Source organism: Tachyglossus aculeatus, chromosome 19 (genome assembly GCF_015852505.1).
Source record: "Tachyglossus aculeatus isolate mTacAcu1 chromosome 19, mTacAcu1.pri, whole genome shotgun sequence".
In the NCBI taxonomy this organism is placed as follows: domain Eukaryota; kingdom Metazoa; phylum Chordata; class Mammalia; order Monotremata; family Tachyglossidae; genus Tachyglossus; species Tachyglossus aculeatus.
In genome coordinates this window covers 7,831,230-7,851,850 of record NC_052084.1, presented here as the reverse complement: position 1 = coordinate 7,851,850, position 20,621 = coordinate 7,831,230, and the positions used below count along the sequence as shown (strand labels likewise).

At 43.9% G+C, this 20,621-nt stretch overlaps 1 protein-coding gene across 2 annotated transcripts in view; it reads left to right on the top strand.

The window, feature by feature from the left end:
* MIA3 (MIA SH3 domain ER export factor 3) overlaps positions 1-20,621 on the top strand; it is a 46,705-nt gene that overhangs the window by 25,055 nt on the left and 1,029 nt on the right. The window contains exons 7-28 of one of the 2 annotated variants that reach the window (XM_038761214.1): positions 2,528-2,659; positions 4,525-4,546; positions 6,190-6,278; positions 8,000-8,077; positions 8,158-8,268; positions 9,800-9,871; positions 10,031-10,135; positions 12,406-12,528; positions 12,625-12,748; positions 13,872-13,927; positions 14,023-14,113; positions 14,275-14,413; positions 15,781-15,882; positions 15,961-16,021; positions 16,147-16,182; positions 16,331-16,398; positions 16,555-16,652; positions 16,775-16,903; positions 18,640-18,711; positions 18,825-18,877; positions 19,019-19,084; positions 20,124-20,289. In XM_038761214.1, coding sequence (XP_038617142.1) covers positions 2,528-2,659; positions 4,525-4,546; positions 6,190-6,278; positions 8,000-8,077; positions 8,158-8,268; positions 9,800-9,871; positions 10,031-10,135; positions 12,406-12,528; positions 12,625-12,748; positions 13,872-13,927; positions 14,023-14,113; positions 14,275-14,413; positions 15,781-15,882; positions 15,961-16,021; positions 16,147-16,182; positions 16,331-16,398; positions 16,555-16,652; positions 16,775-16,903; positions 18,640-18,711; positions 18,825-18,877; positions 19,019-19,084; positions 20,124-20,289 — 1,993 coding nt within the window. Of the gene's footprint in view, positions 1-2,527; positions 2,660-4,524; positions 4,547-6,189; positions 6,279-7,999; positions 8,078-8,157; positions 8,269-9,799; positions 9,872-10,030; positions 10,136-12,405; positions 12,529-12,624; positions 12,749-13,871; positions 13,928-14,022; positions 14,114-14,274; positions 14,414-15,780; positions 15,883-15,960; positions 16,022-16,146; positions 16,183-16,330; positions 16,399-16,554; positions 16,653-16,774; positions 16,913-18,639; positions 18,712-18,824; positions 18,878-19,018; positions 19,085-20,123; positions 20,290-20,621 lie in introns of both variants that reach the window. The other variant, XM_038761215.1, reaches the window with a different exon arrangement.

Below are 20,621 nucleotides of genomic sequence, written 5' to 3'. Positions count from 1 at the left end.
GAGGAAGGGGTGGAACCTGGAAAAGTTGTGGCAACAGAGTGAGAGTAGTGGTTGGCAGAGAGGGGTCAAGGATCATGCCAAGTGCCTACTCATCTAATCTCACTCCTGTGAATACTTTATTGTTTAGATACAGACAATCAGTGATCCGCTTGGGTTTAATTGGAATTCACACTCACCTTAACTATTCCTACTTGCTAGCTAGCTAAAAATAGGGATATGTACTTCTATTTTTTGTTGCAATTCAGCATGGAAGAATTGAGATGCACTTGCCATGTTACGTAGGCAGGTTTTGTTTTTCTCTTTCTCTAAGAGTATGTCCCTATGCATGTGTCTTACTTTGGCCCTGGTACATCTCTGCATTTAATAGCTTGTGACCAAGGATACTGACAACTGTGCTTCCCCTCTTCCTCCACCCCTCCCTCCCTCCACCAGCCTGAGTGAGTGCAGCAGGTTGACCTTCTCGGATCATGTCACACCAACAGCCACTCTCCCACTTACAAATTTTGTATCAACTACCCTATTTGCTTTGTACTAAGTACTAAGCGCTTAGTACAGTGCTCTGCACACAGTAAGCGCTCAATAAATACGATTGATGATGATTTATGAAGCTCTTTTCTTTTCTCCATACTTCAGATGTTAGCTACAATTTTCCTCCTGCTCCCCCCCCACCATATTAGATTGTAGCTCCGCAAGAGCCAGACTCATATCTCTTACTTCTATAATGTTCTCCCAAGCACCTATTATGATGCCAGGCAATAAATTTTGGGGAATGAATAGAAGAGAGCTATATTGGAAAGTCTGAAATGCAGTCTGTTACTTGGGTGTGAAATTATTATGGTTCCATAAGTGGATTTGGAGACAGAACTGGCAAATATTATTATTATTATTGTTATAAGCAGTTTTTCTAGCAGAGTTAGAGACCAGCAACATTCAGAGCAGGTGATAAAAGATAAAGGCTCTTATAGGTCTCAGGGCCCCAAGACTCTGAGTCTTTGGCTTTCTCATTGTTTGCTATGATGGTTGTACTCCCCTGCAGTGCCCAGTGTCACCAGAGTTTCTACACTTAACCACTTCTACTCTTAACAGGTTTGATGTCTGGTGATGCTACCAGAAGTCTGTAACTTTTGTGTGCACCAATCTCATGTTAGAAATTAAACATATGAAATTCTCTGACGGTTACTGCTTCGAGGAGCTTCCATTTTTAGGGTTGAAAACACTGACATGATCACATAACTTGTTCTGCACAGCCAAGGAGGATGGTCGAGGTAGATCTCAGGATAATTGTTAAAATATGCCATGTTTGTGATACCCATATAATTTGTGAAAAAGCCTTTTTGGGTCTGAGATCTGTAAAATGGCATAATTTCTTCACACTTTGGTTGTGAAGAACTGATTCCAGTGGTGTGTCCAAGTCTAAAAATAAACAGCAAGTACAGTTTTTTAAACAAAATGCTCCCCAAATTCTGAATTATTATTATAACTACCAATAATAATCATGGTACTTAAGTGCTTACTATATGCTGTACTCCTTCAGCAACGGTGTTTGCTTGCATAACAGCAGGAGGCCTTTTGAGGTTAATGTATCTAATTTTGACCATGTACTGTGACTGTCTGGAATGCTGTGTTTCTAATCATTGTTTAGTGGTCTCAGTCCGATTCCTGAATTCTGGAACACCATCAATGAGCAAAGCCATATGGTAACCTTCAGCAGAAAGGCTAGGCCTCTTTCAAGGTGGATCCTCGAGATTAGTTATGAACTAGGCTGACAAACCACTGTGGGAAGCTCCTCCATTGATAACTTTGTCACATTTATTCCATGATCCCAGAGTACCTTGGAGTTTGTAGCAAGGGAGTAACTTTTTCTTTTTGAGCATGAAGTAAACACAGTGAGGAAAAATAATTTTGAGAAACTTAGTAAATGCTTTGTAAAGGCATCCTTTGAATGATTTAAAAGAGATCTTTAGAAAGAAGGCCTGTTTAAGCATTAAAATAAATATAATTTCTTTCATTTGGGATGTTTTGACATTGCTAAATAAGTGCTAAGCCCCTTCAACCATCATCACTTGCTCTGTAGCCGCAACCTTTTGATTTCAAGTTTAAAATTGATTTGAGTATACAGCATACTCAATACTAAATTTGAAACTGATGAAATACCGTTGATAAGGAAGCCAAGTTATGTTGTCCTGCTTTCAGTGGGATCCTGATACTTTGTAAACTACTACATCCTTGATACAGAGTAGGCCTCTAGGTTCTAGGCAACTATTCCAGGATGTGTCTTTTTACGTTCTCAGGTGTATTTCATAGATTCTGTTGAAGTATGAAGGTGTCTAAATTCCTGAATTTTTGTGCTGTTTTATGTTTGGATCAGTTACACCTTCTGTCTCAGTGGATAGAATTCTGAATTCTTTCCTCTCCCTACTTAGAAGTCTCGATTTAGTCACATGAGATGGGGCAAAGGTGACCTGGTATTTAATGTAAATACAATTTTTCCTCGATTGTCTCACAAATTTCATTATTCACTTTTCAGCTGGTTGCCAAATTGCCTGATGATATTAGACCCGGACCCGATTTCTTTGGAGTCCCCTGGGAGCCTGTAATTATTACAGTCTTAATGGGGATTGGTTCTTTTGTCATTTTCTTCTGGAGAACTGCCCTTTCAGTAAGTATATTTAAAATTAAACAACCCTTTCTAAAACTAATGCTATATATAATTTAACATGAAGCATAAGAGCATTATTTTTTCCAACCCACTCGCTTCCCTCCAGAAGATTGATACCAGACAACATTTTCCTTGAGTACAAATTATGCTTTAAAAACTGTACCAGTAGTTAAGTTGTAGTCTTTCTGTTATTAAGGTGAAAATATCCTTCATTTTAACAATCATAAGGGGAAGATGCTTCTCTGATTTATAAACATATAGAATAAAAAACTTTCACAGTAATGTAGAGGTTTATGCCAGGAGTTTTAAAATGTAGGGATGAATTAAAATGTCCAAAGATTTAGTTTGACACCTTTTATTGAAGCTTGCCTTTGACAAGAAAAAAAATCTCTAGAGCAAGTTTACTAATCCAGATAGTTTCTTCCTTTGATTTGTATAACCTGGAGGATGGATTATATGCTCCCTGAAATCTGAACTGGGAAAATAATTTTGTGTTAGCTCATTCTTCTCCATATGTTTTCTTTGCCTTGGTGAAAGGTATCTCAATTTCATGTGGTATCTCTCTGGATGTCAGAGGAATAAAAAATCAAGTCCTGACTTTACAGAAAGCAAATATTTGTGGTATTCAACTTTATAAAACATATGGAATTAAAATAGAAGGAAACATTTTATAAAAGAGTTAGGATGACATCAGTGATTACGTAAACCTGTGTCCCCTACTCACACTTGTTTGAGAAACTGGATTCATTTAGTTCATGGCCTTGGGTTATGTGAAGAAGTGAGCTTTCAAAATATGTGCTGTATGTCCTTTGAAAATGGTCATAATTTAGACTGATGTAGCACATGATGGATTTGTGAAATGTTTCTAAACTGAGCTAGAAGGCGAGGGCCAAAATTATGCTGATCCCTGTGCTGATGGTGGATCCAGGGAAAGCAGCTATCCCTTGGAATTGGGGATGGTTGTGCAACAGCCCAGGATTTGGTTTTTGCACCAGGCTCCCCAGGGCCACCTGAAGCCTTGTCAGGGTGATTAAAGCCACCTTGGGGATTCCAGGCCCTAAGCACCCTCATAGGGTGTGTAGCTGGGTGTTACTTGGGTTTGGGCCGGGTGGGTGGGCAGAATAGCTGTCCTGTTACCAAGTAACTCCGTGCTCATTCAGGGATGCCCACCCACAGGGATAGTGCATATGTTCTCCCACCCGATTTAGCGCTTAAAACTGAAGCGGCAACTTCCAAGGGTGGAAGTTGCCCTATCCACCTCCTCCGCACTAAGTCAAACCCCTTCTCGGTTGTTTAAAAACTCAGTGGGTTTTTGGTGTCCATTGAATAGGTGAGTAAACTTTTATCCTGGCTCCAAAATAGGGCTGTAACCCAGAAGCTTTTATTAGAAATCCTCTAGACTTGTTTATGCAGTATTGTTTGACAGTTTTTAATTGGCAGCTCTTGGCATGCAGGGTTTTCACCCCTTCAGTTGGTACACGTGTAAACACGTAGTTAATTTGAAATGAATTTGACTCTTGTCCATTAATAATGATAATAATAATAATAATAATGGCTTTTATTAAGTGCTTACTATGTGCAAAGCACTGTTCTAAGTGCCGGGGAGGTTACAAGGTGATCAGGTTGTCCCACATGGGGCTCACAGTCTTAATCCCCATTTTACAGATGAGTTAACTGGAGCCCAGTGAAGTGACTTGCCCAAAGTCACACGGCTGACAGTTGGCAGAGCTGGGATTTGAACCCATGACCTCTGACTCCAAACTCAGCCATATTGCTTCTCTAGAAACCATTCAATTGGGTATCTGTAGGATTCTATTAATAAGTTGCCCAAGCCACCATATCATAGATCCTTTTCTCTCTTCTAGGTAAAGAGTAGAGTTTATCAAGGTAAGAGGTTTTTTTTTTTGTTTTCAACATTCCTATTCCCTTCCTCTCGAGTAATATTTGGAGTATGTTTCTTTTCTTCTTAGAAGAAATCTATATAAAACCAAACTCCAGAGTTCACTTTAAATGTCTTTTATCTCAAATTTTAATCTTAAACCTCCATTTAGTGCAAAGGGTACTTTTAGATGACTCGGTAACTGCACTTAAATGCTGTCTGCTTCTAAACATGCTATACTAGGATAATTTTTCAAATGGAAGTTCTTATGGAGTGAGGCCCTCAATTTAATGGTAATAAGCAAATATTCATGTCTTTGCAAGTGTGGGCTTAGTTTCGTATATTTGGGTTCTCTACTTTAATTGTTTACGATGTTGTAAAATTATGTAGTGAAGCAAGATCAATTAAACAGATCTGTCATAATTGACTTTTATAGTGGTTTCTTGACCACTACCAGTTTGAAATAACTGTACTGTGGTTTGGGCAGAGATACCTGCTGTACACGCACAAAAACCCAGGTTTGATTTATTTAAGTTTCCGGTCTCTACTTCACTCAAGAGTACTTGTTCTCCTCTGCCCGTCAATTCATGAAATTTTTCAGAAAATGTAATCCTTATCGTAGAACTTTTAATTTAGCTTCCTAACCAAGGTTGAGTATTTTTAGCTGGTTTTGTTGTACTTGTTTTGCAGAGCTTTCTGAGCAGTTCTGTCACCCAAAATACCTATCACAGGGCAGAAGAGAGGTTTAATACAAATTACTTTCTCTGCCCTTTTGGTTTCTCCCTGACACTCTGTCTCTCCATGAAGTGCCTTTGCAGCAGAATTACCACCTTTCCCATGAGATGTGTCAGAATTATAGTCTCCTGCATTGGGTAGACAGCACATGCCACTCAATAGCAAATTATTAGTACAAACCCCAAAACCAGATTAACTGAGTTTAATGGAAATCAGCGGTGTGCTTCCTAGTTGGAAAAAAAAAAATGGGTAGAGTTCAAGAGAAAAACTCCAGTGATGCTGAGTGTCAGGGTTAAAGAAAGCCTTCAATGATGCCCTGAAGACTAAAATCTGAAAGCCACATAAGTGGTTAAAATGACATAGCTTTTCTGGTTCTCTTTTACCTTAAAGCTCTAGAGTGAAATGGAAGATTAAGTTGAAGCTGTGGTTTTTGTATTTCAACCAGTAGAGAGCTGGACTATAAGTCAAGGAATTAGAATCAGACTTTACTCTGTGACCTTGAGCCAGTCATCCAACATCTAATTTCCTGTGCTTCAGTTTGATGCTGTCCATCTCATACTCCTTTAAACTCAAGGAAAAATGAGATTTATGCATATAAATTGTTCTACCCTCTTCAAAAGAAGCAGTATTTCTAAATCACTTCTAGAAGCCATGGAGTTTAATCATCTCTGGGACTCTTCCTCATGTCAGGAGGATAATTGTTTCCTGATGTGTTGTTTGTAATGGGTGATGTATAATTCAGTTTTTATTCATTTTGAATGTTTACAGGATTCCCAGAACTAGGAACTATAAAAATGTAGTAATTACACTGAAATAATGTATCTAGGTGGTTTGAATTTTTCTTTAACCGTAGGGTGTCTCAGGATTAATCTGTGTCTTTGTCATCTTAAAGAGTGTTCTCGCCCTTCTTCCCTAGTGACTGAAAAACAACTTGCTGAAAAGATTAGAAATCTCTTGCAAGAAAAGTCTGAAATTTTAGGAAAGATATCTGAATATGAACAGAAGGTATGTTTGGCTCTGAAAATAACTGAATACAGTATACCCAACTTTAGTCTCTCTTTCAACCCATTTTCCATTCTCGTTAGCAAACACTTTAGTTCATTCATTCAGTCGTATTTATTGAGCGCTTACTGTGTGCAGCACTGTACTAAGCACTTGGGAAGTACAAGTTGGCAACATATAGAGACGGTCCCTACCCAACAGCGGGCTCACAGTCTAGAAGGGGGAGACAGGCAACAAAACATATTAACAAAATAAAATAGAGTGGTAAATATGTACAATATTTATCGAGTGTTTACTGTGTGCAGAGCACTGTGTTAAGTGTTTGGGGAAGAACAATACAGCAATAAAGAGACATTTCCTGCCCACAAGAAGCTCACAGTCTTGGTGGGAGGTGTGGAGACATCAACACAAGTAAATAAACACTGACTGCTGTGTGACCTTAGACAAGTCTCTCACCTTCTCTGTTGCCTCAGTTACTTCATTGGAAAAATGGGGATTACGACTGTGAGCCCCATGGGAGGCAGGGTCCGTGCCCGCCTGATTACCTTGGTTACCCCAGTCCTTACTACAGTGCCTGACATGTTAAGTTGTATTTTTGGGTGCTTAAAGAGAAGCAGCGTGGCTTAGTGGAAAGAGCCCGACCCCGGGAGTCAGAGATCATGGGTTCTAATCCTGACTCCGCCACTTGTCAGGGAGATACAAGGCTATTAGGCTGCCACAGGTGGGGCTGACAGTCTTAATTCCCATTTTCTAGATGAGGTCACTGAGGCCCAGTGAAGTGATGTCCTCAAAGTCACACAGCTGACAATAGTAGTAATAATAATGGTATTTGTTAAGCGCTCACCAAGTGCCAAGTGCTGTTCTATGCTCTGGGAGAGATACAGGATTATCAGGCTGTCCCACGTGGGGCTCACAGTCACAATCCCCATTTTACAGATGAGGTAACTGAGGCACAGAGAAGTGTAGTGACTTGCCCAAGTTCACACAGCAGACAAGTGGACTTAAGTAGTAAGTGCTTAACAACTACCATCATTATTATCATTATTAGTGTGTGCGGTGCGCTGTATTAGGCGTTTGGAAAGTACTATCCAGCAACGAATAGAGGCCATCCCGGCCCGCATTCATTCATTCATTCAGTTGTATTTATTGAGTGCTTCCTGTGTGCAGAGCACTGGACTAAGCGCTTGGGAAGTACAAGTCGGCAACGTGTCGACGGTCCCGACCCAACAATGGACTCACAGTCTAAAAGGGGGAGACAGACAGCAACACAAAACACATCATCAGAATGATGGTATTTGTTAAGCGATTACTTATTCATTCATTCAGTCATCTTATTGAGAGCTTCCTGTGTGCAGAGCACTGTACTAATGATGATGGTATTTGTTAAGCACTTACTATGTACCGAGTACTGTTCTAAGCGCTGGCGGGGGACAGGGTGATCAGGTTGTCCCACGTGGAGCTCACGGTCTTCATCCGCATTTTAAAGATGAGGGAACTGAAGCCCGGGGAAGTAAAGTGACTTTAGTTCCTTTGACTTAATTATTCAAAGCCATCATTTATTTTCTATAAGCCATCTATCCGCACCCTGAATGGGCAAATGAAATGTAAATGCACACTGCCTTCTGTTGACCCATTTTATTGTGTAATACCCAACCCCTTAGAGAGAGATGATGATTACTGTCACATTCTTTGTAATCTATAGCCCTTGATTTTCATATCTGTAGATCAAAGAAGCAAAGAAATCTGTTAAGGAGACTAAGAAGCAAAATGTGAATCTCTCTGATGAAGCTGCTGGTCTTAAGGTATGATTCCATCTATTTTCAGCTGTATGGCATTGTAAACAGAAGCAAAGTACTTTCTTACTAATCTTAAATGCTTTTAGGATTCAAATAAAGAGCTTGAAGAAACAAATCAGAAGCTAAACGATAAAATGAATAATCTGCTTGCCATGCTGGAAACAGAGAGAGAACAGAACCTGAAGAAGCAGGACATAGTAAGATTTTGCCATTCAAGATTTTTCTAATTTGGGTCTGGGTTTTGTGGTACTCTGTCACTATAGCAGTGGAAATGGAAGGAAGTGGGAGTCAGGGGGGTTTGTCATCTTGAATCTCTTCCAAAGTTTGAGCCCAGCCCAGGCTTCTATTTTAGACCCAGTAGAGTTTAGTTCACGTCACATTTTTATGCTCCTCTTCACTTGCTCTCAGAGAAAAACCAGTGCTCCTGCCTCCCCTGACCACCTTGCAGTCTTCCTGTCCAAGCTCGTTGGGGGCAGGGAAATGTCTACCAGTGCTCTTGTATTGTACTCTCCCAAGCACTTAGTACAGTGCTCTGCACACAATAAGCACTCAGTAAGTGCCTTTGATTGACAAAACTGGAACCAGCCAGCATGAACTCCCCACAATTTTCGCCTTACTCCCCAGGTCCCTCCTAACCTCCCATCCACTCTCCCAGCCTTCCTGGCCATCTCTCAAGAGTGGATCTTCTGCCTGCTTTCGAGATCTACCCCCTCCACCTGTGCCTCAGTCCTTATAAAAACACTTGGGTCCCCTCTTCTTCCCCTTCTCCACCCCCACCGAACCCTGACTGCCACCTTCAATTATTCACTCTCTGATGGTTCCTTCCCCTCTGTTTCAAACACGTGTCCATGTGTCTCCTTTTCTAAAATACCCTCTTTGGACTCCAGTGTCCCATCCAGCTATCACCCTATCGCCCTCCTACCATTCCTGGTCAAACTCCTTTTCTGGGTTGTTTGCACCTGCTACCTCCACTTCCTCACTTCCAACTTCCTTGACCCTAGACAGGCTGACTTTTGTTCCCTCTGCCTCATTGAAACACTTCTGTCTGAGGTCACTGGCGCCTTTCTCCTTGCTGAATCAAATGGTCTCTACTTTGACTTACTTCTCCATGTTCTCTCAGCAACCTTTGACATTGGACCACCCCCCCTCTTCTGGAAATACTACCTAACCACGGTTTCGCCTGGTCCTTCTCCTGTCTCTGGCGGTTCCATCTCTGTCTCTTTTCCTTCTCTGGCATCTCTTCCTCTGGCTCCTGTCCAGTAATTATGCGGGTTCCTCAAGGCTCAGGTCTACATCCCCTTCTATTCCCAGCCTGCCCCTACTCCCAAGTGGAGCTCATCCACTCTCACTAGCCTCCCTCTCTTTTTCTGCAGTTTGCATTTCCTCTTGCCTCCACAGAGTCCCTTTGTGAATGTCCTGCAGGCACCTCAAGCTCAAAACAACCAAAACTGGACTTCCTCACCTTCTCTTCCAAACCCTCTCCTCTTCTTAACTTCATTGTCATGGTTGACACCAACATCCTTCTTACCTCCCAAGCCCAAAAACTTGGCATTGTCCTTGAATCTACTTTCTCTTTCAAACAGATCCTGGGAAATGTTACTTATTCCCAAAGTTTTCTTTTAGTGGCTACTCCAAGAGTTAAAATTAATTGACATTTTACATGTGGAGTGAATGGGGTTTTTTGTTTTTGTTTTTGTTTTTTTTTCCATTTTTGTTTTCCTTGTGTAGATTTTGGAAAACCAGAAGACTTTAGAAAAATTGCAAGAAGTTGTTACCATGGATTCTATTGAACTTTCAGAGGTAAAGTATTAGCTATTTCTGCAACTGTGCCACAGTGCCTTCTGGTCCAGAGTTGGGAGCTCATAATATGTAGATTAATGTTGACTTTTTGCTTTAATGAAGTAAAACTCAGCACCATTTATTGAACAGAGATTTTTCTAATGGCAGTGTTGTCTTTAGGTGCAAGTAGCTCTCAATGAAGCCAAAATGAGCGAAGAGAAGGTGAAATCTGACCTTCGTCGTACGCAGGAAGAAAATGCTAAACTCAAAGAAGCAAAGGAGAAGGTTTGTTAATGCTTCTTGAAAATGTGCCAGCCAGGTGTTGAACAGATACCCAGATCTGCTGGAAAACAGAATTATAACCTTCTGGGCCCACCTTTTCTTTTAAGCAATCCTTGTATTTTTCTCATTTTACAACAAAAAATGGAATCTTACAAGGAAGTAGAGCTAAAAGTTTGGTTTTCGTAGTATTCTGAATTCCAACATCCCTAAACCTTCCAGATTTTGCGTCTTTCCACACAGTTTTGTTGGGCTGCTTAAAGTAACCCTTTTTCTTTCACTCAGAGTGGGATGAGAGACATACTATGTAATATCATGTTAACCCTGATGGAGTACATGGTACCATCTTAAGTTAAGTAGATATCCACTTTTTACAAAGAGATGCAACACCAAAGATGCTGTGTGTGCTGAATTGATCTGGGGGAATTTCTTGTTATAGTGGCATTGGTATTAGTGCCTATTGCTCAGTCAGACCCAAGCTGCTGCTCAGAAGTGGTGAGGACAAGTGAAAGCAGCCAGTGGATAGTTGTCATTTGTCAGGAAAACTACCCTGAAGTTCAGTTGAATTTGGCTAACTGGTTTGGTTGGCTGTTTCTTGGGCTCCTGGACCCCCTTTTCTGCTGTCCCAGAGCAGACTCTGAGACCACCTAGAGTGCTGAACGTCCTCACTCCTTAGAATATATCCCAGGATCCCTTTCAGACCAGGGGATGACCAGGGAGGGTTAGGAGGCCCTGCCCTCTTATTCCCATAGCCCCCGCCTGCAGTCAGGAACTGGGGAAACTGATGAATTTCTACAGACCAACCATTCCTGCAGTTAGCTATCAGAACTGTACTTCCCAAGTGCTTAGTACAGTGCTCTGCACACAGTAAGCACTCAACAAATACGATTGAATGAATGAATTAAAATCTAATATCATTAAATTGATACTGAGATTTTTTTCACTGATACGAAAATGACAAGACGATTGTATCCACAAGTTGCTGAATCTGATGTACCCTTGCACGTACTGTCCATGAAAATACAGATGGGCTTATCTTTTGACCCCTCTGTAGGCATAAATGGTGTTTCCACTGAACTGCTCATGGAAGCCTTATCTGAAGTGAAATGACAAGAGTTCTGACTCTTAATTCTCCACTCTATGGGAATCAAGTTCCCTACTAGAGGCACAAATGGCAACTTTGTTTTGTGTGAAGAAATGAATAAGCTTTGCCCACGCTCTGCCACCTAAACCTGTTGGCATGATGCTGAAAGGAAATGTGTCTGGAGTGCAACAGAATCAAACTGCCCATCACAGTCCTCAGAAAACCCCTAGTTGGATGGGGCTCAACCAGTCACCGCCCTAGTAGCTGTAGGTAGCTGCTGTAGCTGACCTTGGGACAGTCTGGGTCAGGGTGTCATCACCAGATAGCTTCTTCCTTTGATTTGTACAACCTGGAGGATGGATTATATGCTCCCTGAAATCTGAATTGGGAAAATAATTTTGTGTTAGCTAATTCTTCTTCTCCATGTGTTTTCTTTGCCTTGGTGAAAGGTATCTCAATTTCATGTGGTATCTCTCTGGATGTCTTTTAGACTGTGAGCCCACTGTTGGGTAGGGACTGTCTCTACGTGTTGCCAATTTGTACTTCCCAAGTGCTTAGTACAGTGCTTTGCACGTAGTAAGCGCTCAATAAATACAATTGATGATGATGATGATGATGATCACCATGGTGTGCGCTCAGGTGTGGAGTCTGACTCGCTCAACATTGAGTTGGCCGCAGGTTCAGTATTGTGAGGGGAACCCACCATTTTCTCTTCTTCTGTCACTTTGACTTGAGTAATTTTAAGTTACAGTGTTAGTACTTGGCTACCCGTGGTAATAATTGACGTACTTGATTTTAGTACCTGGTCTGTTCTCTTATCAAGCCTCTGCTTGCCCCAATTTATGGACCTAGAAATTTGCTAGGCTGTTTGGTTGTCTCTTCTGTGTTTTGCTAGACCAGCCTACCTATTGCTAAACATTGCAGCAACTGTGGATAGAAGGTAAAGTGATTTAGATTCCTTTCCTCCATACTGCTAGTTAGAGGGAATTTTGTCCTTTGAAGAGCCTAACCCCTTCATAATAGAGTGAGAGTGGGACATTAACCCAAACCCCATGGACACGTGGGGACCAGCATGGCACCCTTTGAAACATCCTGACGAGGACTTCCTTCCTCCCCCACCTCGCCAACCCCTTCCCTCCAAATGGTTGCGGTGTAAAATTTCTTTCATAATATGGACTTGTTGCTCTTCCAGCTGCTCAAGGAGGCCGAAAGCTGGAGCGAGCAACACAGCGAACTCAGTGAACAACTCAAATTATATCAGAAATCTCAGAAGGATATAGAAGAATCACTTGCCTTTAAGGAGAATGAAATTGAAGTGAGTTTTCATTGAACAGCAATGCTCTATAGGTTCAGCTCAGCCGGTGAAATGGAAGGTTTTCTCTCTCTCATGCCCTTTTTGTTTCTTCACTAGGTTTTGAAGAATTGCATTATGCACTTAAAGCAGCTTGATCTTGGTCCCGAATCAGAGGGTAAAACTGATGACGAAGGAAGTGGATGGGGTCAAGGGGAAGACTTGGCCAATGGCGAGCTGCCAGGTAAAGTCAATGTCTAAGAGCTGTTAGCCATACCGTTCCCCTGATTAGCCCCCGATGCTCTAGCAGAACTCTCTCTAAGAGGCATCGCCCTGTGTTTGTTTCTTTCTCTCTCCCTTTGGACAAACAGAAATGGAAGTGACCAAGAATTGTCTTTGCATCCCATTAAGAACTGATTATGTGTCAGGTACTAGATCAGTAATGCCTTCCCTCTGTCAAGCCAGTTTGAAGTAGTAATACCCCCATTCTTGTTTCTGGTAGGCGATGGAAAAACAGCAAGGTTCCCCCCACCAAATGTGGCCTGGACACCACTACAGAATCAATAAATAGCTTTTATTGAGCACTTACTGTGTGCACAGCACTGTACTAAGCTCTTGGGAGAGTACGGTACAACAGAGTAGGTAGTCACTATCTCTGCCCACAGTGAGCTGGTAGTCTAGAGGATTGAGCAGAAAACCATTTGTTCTCTGAGACTTGAATGCCTTCAGGGTGATTGGGAGTTCAGTCCCTGTCGTTAAATAGTGTTCACTGTGATTCATGCCAATTTCTCGGGCAAAATAGCCAGAGAATGAATCACCTGGATATGCCACCAGTGCTCCTATTGGAGGCCAACATTTCTTGGTTTCACTGGGTTGGCAAGGAGGAGAGTTGCTCACTGCTGGAGAAGTCATCCTCCCTCACTCTAGTGGACCGCTGCATGGCTGCTGTCATCTTTGTCCACTTAGCCCAAGTGAATTGGTGGATGGGGAAATTATCCAGGATTTTTTTTTTCTGTCTGCTTGAGCTGTGCAATGGTACAGGTTGTCATTTTGGAATGAGTTCATTAATTACTCCATCCTGCCCTACCTGTGTCTTTTTAGCTTTTCTTAGGTGGGGGGAAAATATTTCTTAGAAAGAAAGGGAAAAAAACCCCACCAATCAATCATATTCAAGTGCTCACTAAGTGCACTACTATGCACTCGGGAGAGTACACTGTAACAGTTGGTGCAGTGCCTGGCACAGAGTAAGTGCTTAACAAATACCATCATCATTAATCACTTTCCCTGACCGTGGTCTAGAGGGGAAGACAGACATTAATCTAAATAAATTACAGATATGTACATAAGTGCTGTCTTTCGCTTTTTAGATACACGGAGTGAGAAGATGAAGAGTCAGATTAGACAGATGATGGATGTCTCACGGGTATTGCTCCATTTTCCTATGGCACAGCAAATGTTGCCCCTTGCACTTCCCTTTCTGCCTTGGTTTTGAGCATTTTTCTCTCTTCTGCCTCAAAGGTAAAAATGACTTTAACCGTCGTCAAAGAAGATAGAGACCATTTGCAATCCAGACTGACTGACGAGGTGTCAGCTAGACACAAGCTGGAAGGTAAGTTCATCTGAAGTTTTCACACTGAGTGGGACCAAATTGGCCTGGACCAGGGAACTTAGGAAGCCTCCCCCATCCCTTAGCTCAACACCCCCCCGCCCCCATTGTTTATACTTTCAAATGCAAAGGTTATTTTGGTGTGTTGTTTTACTCTCTTAAAGAGCAAATAAAGAAGCTAGAATGTGACTTCAATGCTCTTCAGTCAGCCAAAGCTCAAAAGGAAAATGAATGCCAAACTTGGCAACAAAAAGTGGAAGTCCTTAATGAACTGTACCAGGAGAAGGAGAGAGCACTGCAAAAGTAAGTTTGGCATGTAGTGGAGGGGGTGAGATTGAAGAGGCTGACAACCCCTTTATCCCCTCCACCCCTTCCAGCTGGTCTCATTTCTTCTTTTGAAAACGGGGCCACCATCAGTAGTGACTGTAAAGGCTCTCCCAATCCCTCGGTCACTGCAGCTTGCCTGCTGCCTTTTCTTTCCGTTTAGCTGTTGGCCTAGTGCCCTTTGTGAGAGTCTTATAGGGGTGGCAGTGGTGGTGACAACTGCTGCTGGGGGAGGACGAGGATAAAGGGCTTTTGGGGTTTGATGGCTTCCTCTCTTAGCTCCAGGGCTCTAAGCCTTGCCCCTTTGGCTTCTCTCCCCAAATCGGGACCAGCTTCCTGGCCCGCCCGACCTGCTGCCGCCTTCTGCCCACCAGGCTTCATATCGCTGTTAAAAAATCCTGGGGCTAGTTCCACGTCACTCACGGGAATTCAGCCGAGATCATTCTTTCGAGGTTCATTCTCTAAGGCCATTGTAGAAGTGGGTGGTACAATGAAAGGCAGCATGAACTCCCAGGATGAAATTCTAATCTACATGCTTTTCTTGGAAGGTTATAATCGAGTTTTCAGACGTCTGTTTTAGTCATCATGTAGTTGCTGGGACATACTGTTGTTAATGTTAGGTTCTTTTTTTTATTTAGCTCAACAATACGGTCAGTCTGGAACACACTTCTCATAACTAGAATTATGTAGTCTGTAGCCATTACAATCAGATTGTTCATTTCTAATATCTAAAGGAGGATTTGCATGCTAAGCAAATACATTCTCTTGAGACTTTTTCAGCTTTTTCTTAGCCCATAATATGCCAAAAGCAATTCCTTCTTATTTGTGTGTTCATATCTGGTATGCACAGCACTCAGGTGCAGGAGAGCTTTCTTTCAGAGTAAATCACACTGCCACACGCCATGCCCTTCCTTGAAGAGTTTAACCTCTAATGAAGCCCATCAGTGGGGGAATCCTATACCATCCAACCCTGTGACCGCCTGCCTACCTGCCACCTCCAGCACTCAATTATTTGACTAGTCCTATAAAGGATCTGCTTGATTGGTCACAGCCTGAGTAAAGAAGTGAGACAGTGGTGGAGTAAGTATTGGGCAGAGTCAAGCTTTTCTGTACATTGGAGTCCCGGTCTTCCCTGGGTGATGTCACCATCCCTGGGTGACATGATAGCCGGGCAACTCAACACTTATCATTGTGGTCAGCATTTTGGGGTCCAGTTAAGATATCTGCCTGTGTGGAGTAGGTTGGGCAGTTAACTGTGGCATAAGTGAAGAAGGCAGGCTTCTGAGAGCTGAATAAAACCTTGCTTCTATGGGCAGTGCCTAAATCTCATTTCTTGTTCATCTCAGGAGGCTGACTCAGGAAGAATACGAGCGGCAAGAGAAGGAGCAGAAGCTGTCAGCTGCAGGAGATAAAGCTGTCTCGGCCACGGAAGAGGTGAAAATTTACAAGTGAGTATCATTCCTCAAATCTGACGGCGAATGGAATCGCTTCTCGCAGTTCTAGCTTCAGTTTCATCATTTTAATAGGCAGAGAATTCAAGAAATGGAAGAGGAATTTCAGAAAACAGAAAGATCATATAAAAATCAGGTAAGTGCCACTCCACACTGAAATCCTACTGCTCTTGGGGAGTCAGTGAAGTCTGTTGCAGGTCATTGTGCAATTAAATGACAGTCAGCATATCAAATGCCATTTTTTTTCTTTCTCCCTTTTAGATTGCCAACCATGAGAAGAAAGCCCATGACAACTGGGTGAGAGATTTATCCTTCTCGTGTGCACTTAGCGGTGGTTTGTAGCAATTGAAAACTTCTGCCATCTTGAGATTGGTTTTGGGATTTGATAAATTTTTTTTTTACCCTGTTAAACTGGGTTGATATGTGCCTACTCCTGTCCTGACAGCTAACTGCCCGGGCGGCAGAGAGGGCTCTGGCGGAGGAGAAGCGGGAAGCAGCCAACCTGCGGCAGAAGTAAGTGTGGGATGAACGTTATTCCCCAACCTCCCCGGTTCTTGGGTGCATTCGCGTGGTCTACGTTGCGTAGTCCTGTGTTAATGTTAGCAAAAGATTCTTGTTAGGGCGAGTTTATAATCCCTGATCAAGTCTCATTCTCTTTTTAAATTAAAGGTTAGTCGAAGTCAACCAAAAGATTGCACTGCTTCAGAGGCCGGTGATTGTCAAGCCGACCCCAGGACGACCTGATCACCAGATGGCTCCCCAGAGACGTAGGACAATGTTTTGCAGAGCAGAAGACAACTCCCTTTTGGCTGCAGAGTCCCGGGGCTGGGCCACCGGTGGGGTGGGGCGGGGGTCCAGCACTCTGGTGACTAGGCCGTGTCTCCTGCAGGTCCCCTGAGTCGCGATGGCTCTTTTGGCCCATCTCCTGTGAGCAGCGGAGCTCCTTCGCCACCTCTGATGATGGATCCGCCTGGGAGACCTCATTCGGCCACTCATAACCCAAGGGATGCCCCAAGAGGTGAACTAGGCAAGCATCTCCTCTTCCACCCCACCCTCAACCACACGGCAGGGCTGAAACCGTATACATTAACTGTTGGAGTCAGTTGGTCTAACCTAGCACGTGGTAGTTGAGCACTTACCGTCTGCAGGCCACTGTACTAAGTGCTTGGGAGAGTACAGTATAAGAGTTGGTAGACATTTTCCTCACCCACAACGAGCTTACAGACTAGAGGGAGACAGACATTAGTTTAAATAAATGGTGAATGTGTACCTAAATAGCTGTGGGACTGAGGGGGTGGTGAATAAAGGGAGCAAATCAGGGTAAGGCAGAAGGGAATGGGAAAAAAGGAAATGAGGGCTTAGTTAGGGAAGGCCTCTTGGGGATGTGTCTTCAGTAAGCTTTGAAGGTGAGGAGAGTAATTGTCTGTTGGATATGAAGAGGGAGGGCGTTCCAGGCCTGAGCGAGATGTGGGCAAGATGTCGGCAGCAAGATAAATGAGATCAAGGTACAAAGAGTAAGTTGGCATTAGAGGAGCAAAGAATGCCTTCTGGGTTGTTAGTAGGAGAGTAGGAGGTGAGGTAGGAGGGGGCAAGGTGATTAAGAGCTTTATAGTGAGGAGTGAGTTTGATGTGGAGGTGGTTGGGAACCACTGGAGGTTCTTGAGGAAGGGGGAAACGTAGCCCAAATGGTTTTTATAGAAAAATGATCCAGGCAGCAGAGCGAAGTGTGGACTGGAGTTGGGAGAGACAGGAGGCAGGGAGGTCAGCAAGGAGACTAATACACTAATCAAGGCATGCTGTCCACAAAGATGGGAAAAACAGTAAGGGGGCAGGATGTGTGTGTGTGTGTGGTAAGAAGCGCTTAGTACAGTGCTCTGCACACAGCACTCAATAAATATGACAATGAATAAGGAGTTCTGTTTTAGGCACATTTAGTGTGAGGTGTCAGTGGGACATCCAAATAGAGATGTCTTGAAGGAAAGAGGAAATGCGAGGCTATAGAGAGGGGGAAGAGATCAGGACTGGAGATGTAGATTTGGGAATTATCCGCTTCTAGGTGGTAGTTGAGTCACGGGAGCAAAATGTTTCATCGTTGAACATTTGTGTACAGTACACAGAAGCGCTGCGTGTTGCCTAGCAAATGGTTAGTAACTTAAGGTGGACTAATTGGTTGCCAGGAGGCCTAGTGCAGGTCCAGCCAGGGCAGGGGAAGGGGAGCTAAGCAAAGGGCCTGACTCACAGTGATTCTAGAGCAGAACCTGCTGCTGTGATGGCTAAAGTAAAATCCACATGTTTAATGCCCCTGGACGAAAACTCTGTGCTTCTGTTTTTACAGTTTTGTGCAGGCTGCCAACTTCTATTCCCACATTTGTCCTCACATGACGACTTGAAAAACACCACAAACCTGAAAGCCTCGTTGTCGGGGGGGGATCTCCATTGGGTGTATCGGATGGCCGGGAGGCTTGGCCCCCGAGCCGTGTGCGATGCCAGAGCTCTGCATTTTACAAAAATTCCCACCAACTCTCAGCATCACTTCTCGGCTCTGCATGTGGGAACCCCTGCTTTATCCTGGGGGGGTTGGGAAAAGTGGCATATTTTCTGTTTTTGTTAGACCGGTCTAAATTGGGAGTCCCCCCATTGTTTGCGGATGGGTGCTCAGGAAGCCCTAACAGAACCGATTATCCCAAGACCAAGTGGAGCTTCATTGTCGGGGCAACTTAACCCGTGACCTGTCTCGCTGTCTTCCTCCTCAAGGTCCTGGGGATGGCCCTCCGGGGCCTGGCTCTAGGAGACCACCGGAACCTTCTGGACGGACTTCTGCGCCTGGTAAGGAGCTGGGGGTTACAAAAAGTCTGGCCCTAGTTCCACAAATGACTCACTTTCTCTTTCAAGCAGCCAGAATTTCATTACCAGACTTTGCTTTTCTGGTCTCTCACCAGACCTGGCTCACGGGCCCCGGACCTCTTCCCCGTCGGCAGCGGTGGACGGCACGGTAAGCCCTCAGGCCTTTTCCTTTGCAGCTGGGTGTCTCAGCAAGCATTCGTCTGTCAGTCACCCCCTGTGTACTTGCCACGTATCCCCATCCTGAGCCCTGCCCTCACGTGTCTCACTGTCTATTTAAAACCCCCAAAAGAAAGTCCTCCCTAGCGAGTCCGAAGGCCCTCGCGTACCGGCTGCACCACCTTCTGCTGACCAGCCAGTGAGTATTCAGAGGCCTGGGCTGGATTCTCACTCGTTGCTTTTGGGGAGTCAATCAGAGGAGCATGACACTACTCCAGTTGCATGGCAAACGACTTCCCTTTGCCAGCGTTAATTTGATGTCCGACCTACCTGGGTGCTGGAAGCCTGCTGTGGGATGGAAAACTTGTTCTTCTCTTAGCTTTTTTGGGTTTGACTAATCTGTTTGTGGGAGGGCTAAAAAAAAGCAGCCTTTGGTGCAGACTGCGAGGAGACTTTCCCTGCGGCTGTTCTTTGCTCTTGAAACTGGTGTGCTCCTGGTGTGAGAATGCTTTTTTGCTCCTCGTAAAGTAGCAGCATGTCATGTTTTATTGCATCTGAAGTTCTTTTATTAGGAATCAACTACTTCTATTATTCCCCCCAAGTCCCAGCTGCACTTAATATGAAAAATTCTGCTCCACTTGGTCCTGGGAGGGATGATAAAATCCATTAGCCAGGGGTTGTTCTTTAGTCTGGGATCCTGCAACAGTGGTGGTGTTTTTCTGTGCTTCACAACCCTGGATTTTCCTGCACCTCACTTGTACTGAGGGCATTTCTTAACTTCTCTGTGCCTCAATTACCTCATATGGAAAATGGGGATTAAGATTGTGAGCCCCTCGTGGGACAACCTGATCACCTTGTATCCCCCCCAGTACTTAGAACAGTGCTTTGCACATAGTAAGCGCTTAATACCATTCTTATTTCTTGTTTAGTTCCAAAACCTGGGTTCTTTCTTTCGCTTACAGATTCTTGCAGTAACACTTGTGAACTTGAAAATTAGCTTCCCCTCCAATAGTGGGACCAGCTAGCGTGGAGCTGGCTCAAATGGTGGTTGGGGTTGGGATCTGTGTGCCGTGGCTCTACTTTTCTAAAGGCCTGGGAATGGGAGAAGGTGCCCAGGTGGTACTTGCTCCTTAACTGCATCACTAGGCAATAGGCCCAAGTTCTTACCGACAGCAAGAGCTTTTTAGTAGTAGGAAGTCAAAGTCATTGAAACATTCCCATCTACTTGTGCCAAACAGGTAAACCCAGGCCCAAAAGGCCCATCTTTCTCAGGAATGCCGCGCATGATCTCACCTGGAGGACCACCACCACCCTTGCCTGTTCGATTTGGACCTCCGCCTCCGCTCCGGGGCCATTACGGGCCCTTGCCTCTTCACCCGCCTCTGCCTCTTCATCCACCTCTGGGTATGGTGTAGTAAACATAATCCCAGTTGACCGGCCCAACTCAAGCTGTCTACCCCGTCTCCTGTTAAGTCCCTGCTGAACCACTATTTTTTTTTAACCACAGTTGCAAGGACCAACTGCTAAAATAGATACATAGCCCAAAGAGCTAATCCTGGTTCCCAGTAATTTCGTGGCTGGAGCCGGGCTTAACATCAGGAAAGGGGCTGTTGTCTGTCATTGCCATAATCCACCGGGCTTCAGGCTCTTTCTACCCCCATGCTAGCTGCATCATTTTTGTGTCCAGTTCTTTGAGACGGCACAAGTGTGGGCCATTAAGTGTCGATGGGCCAGCT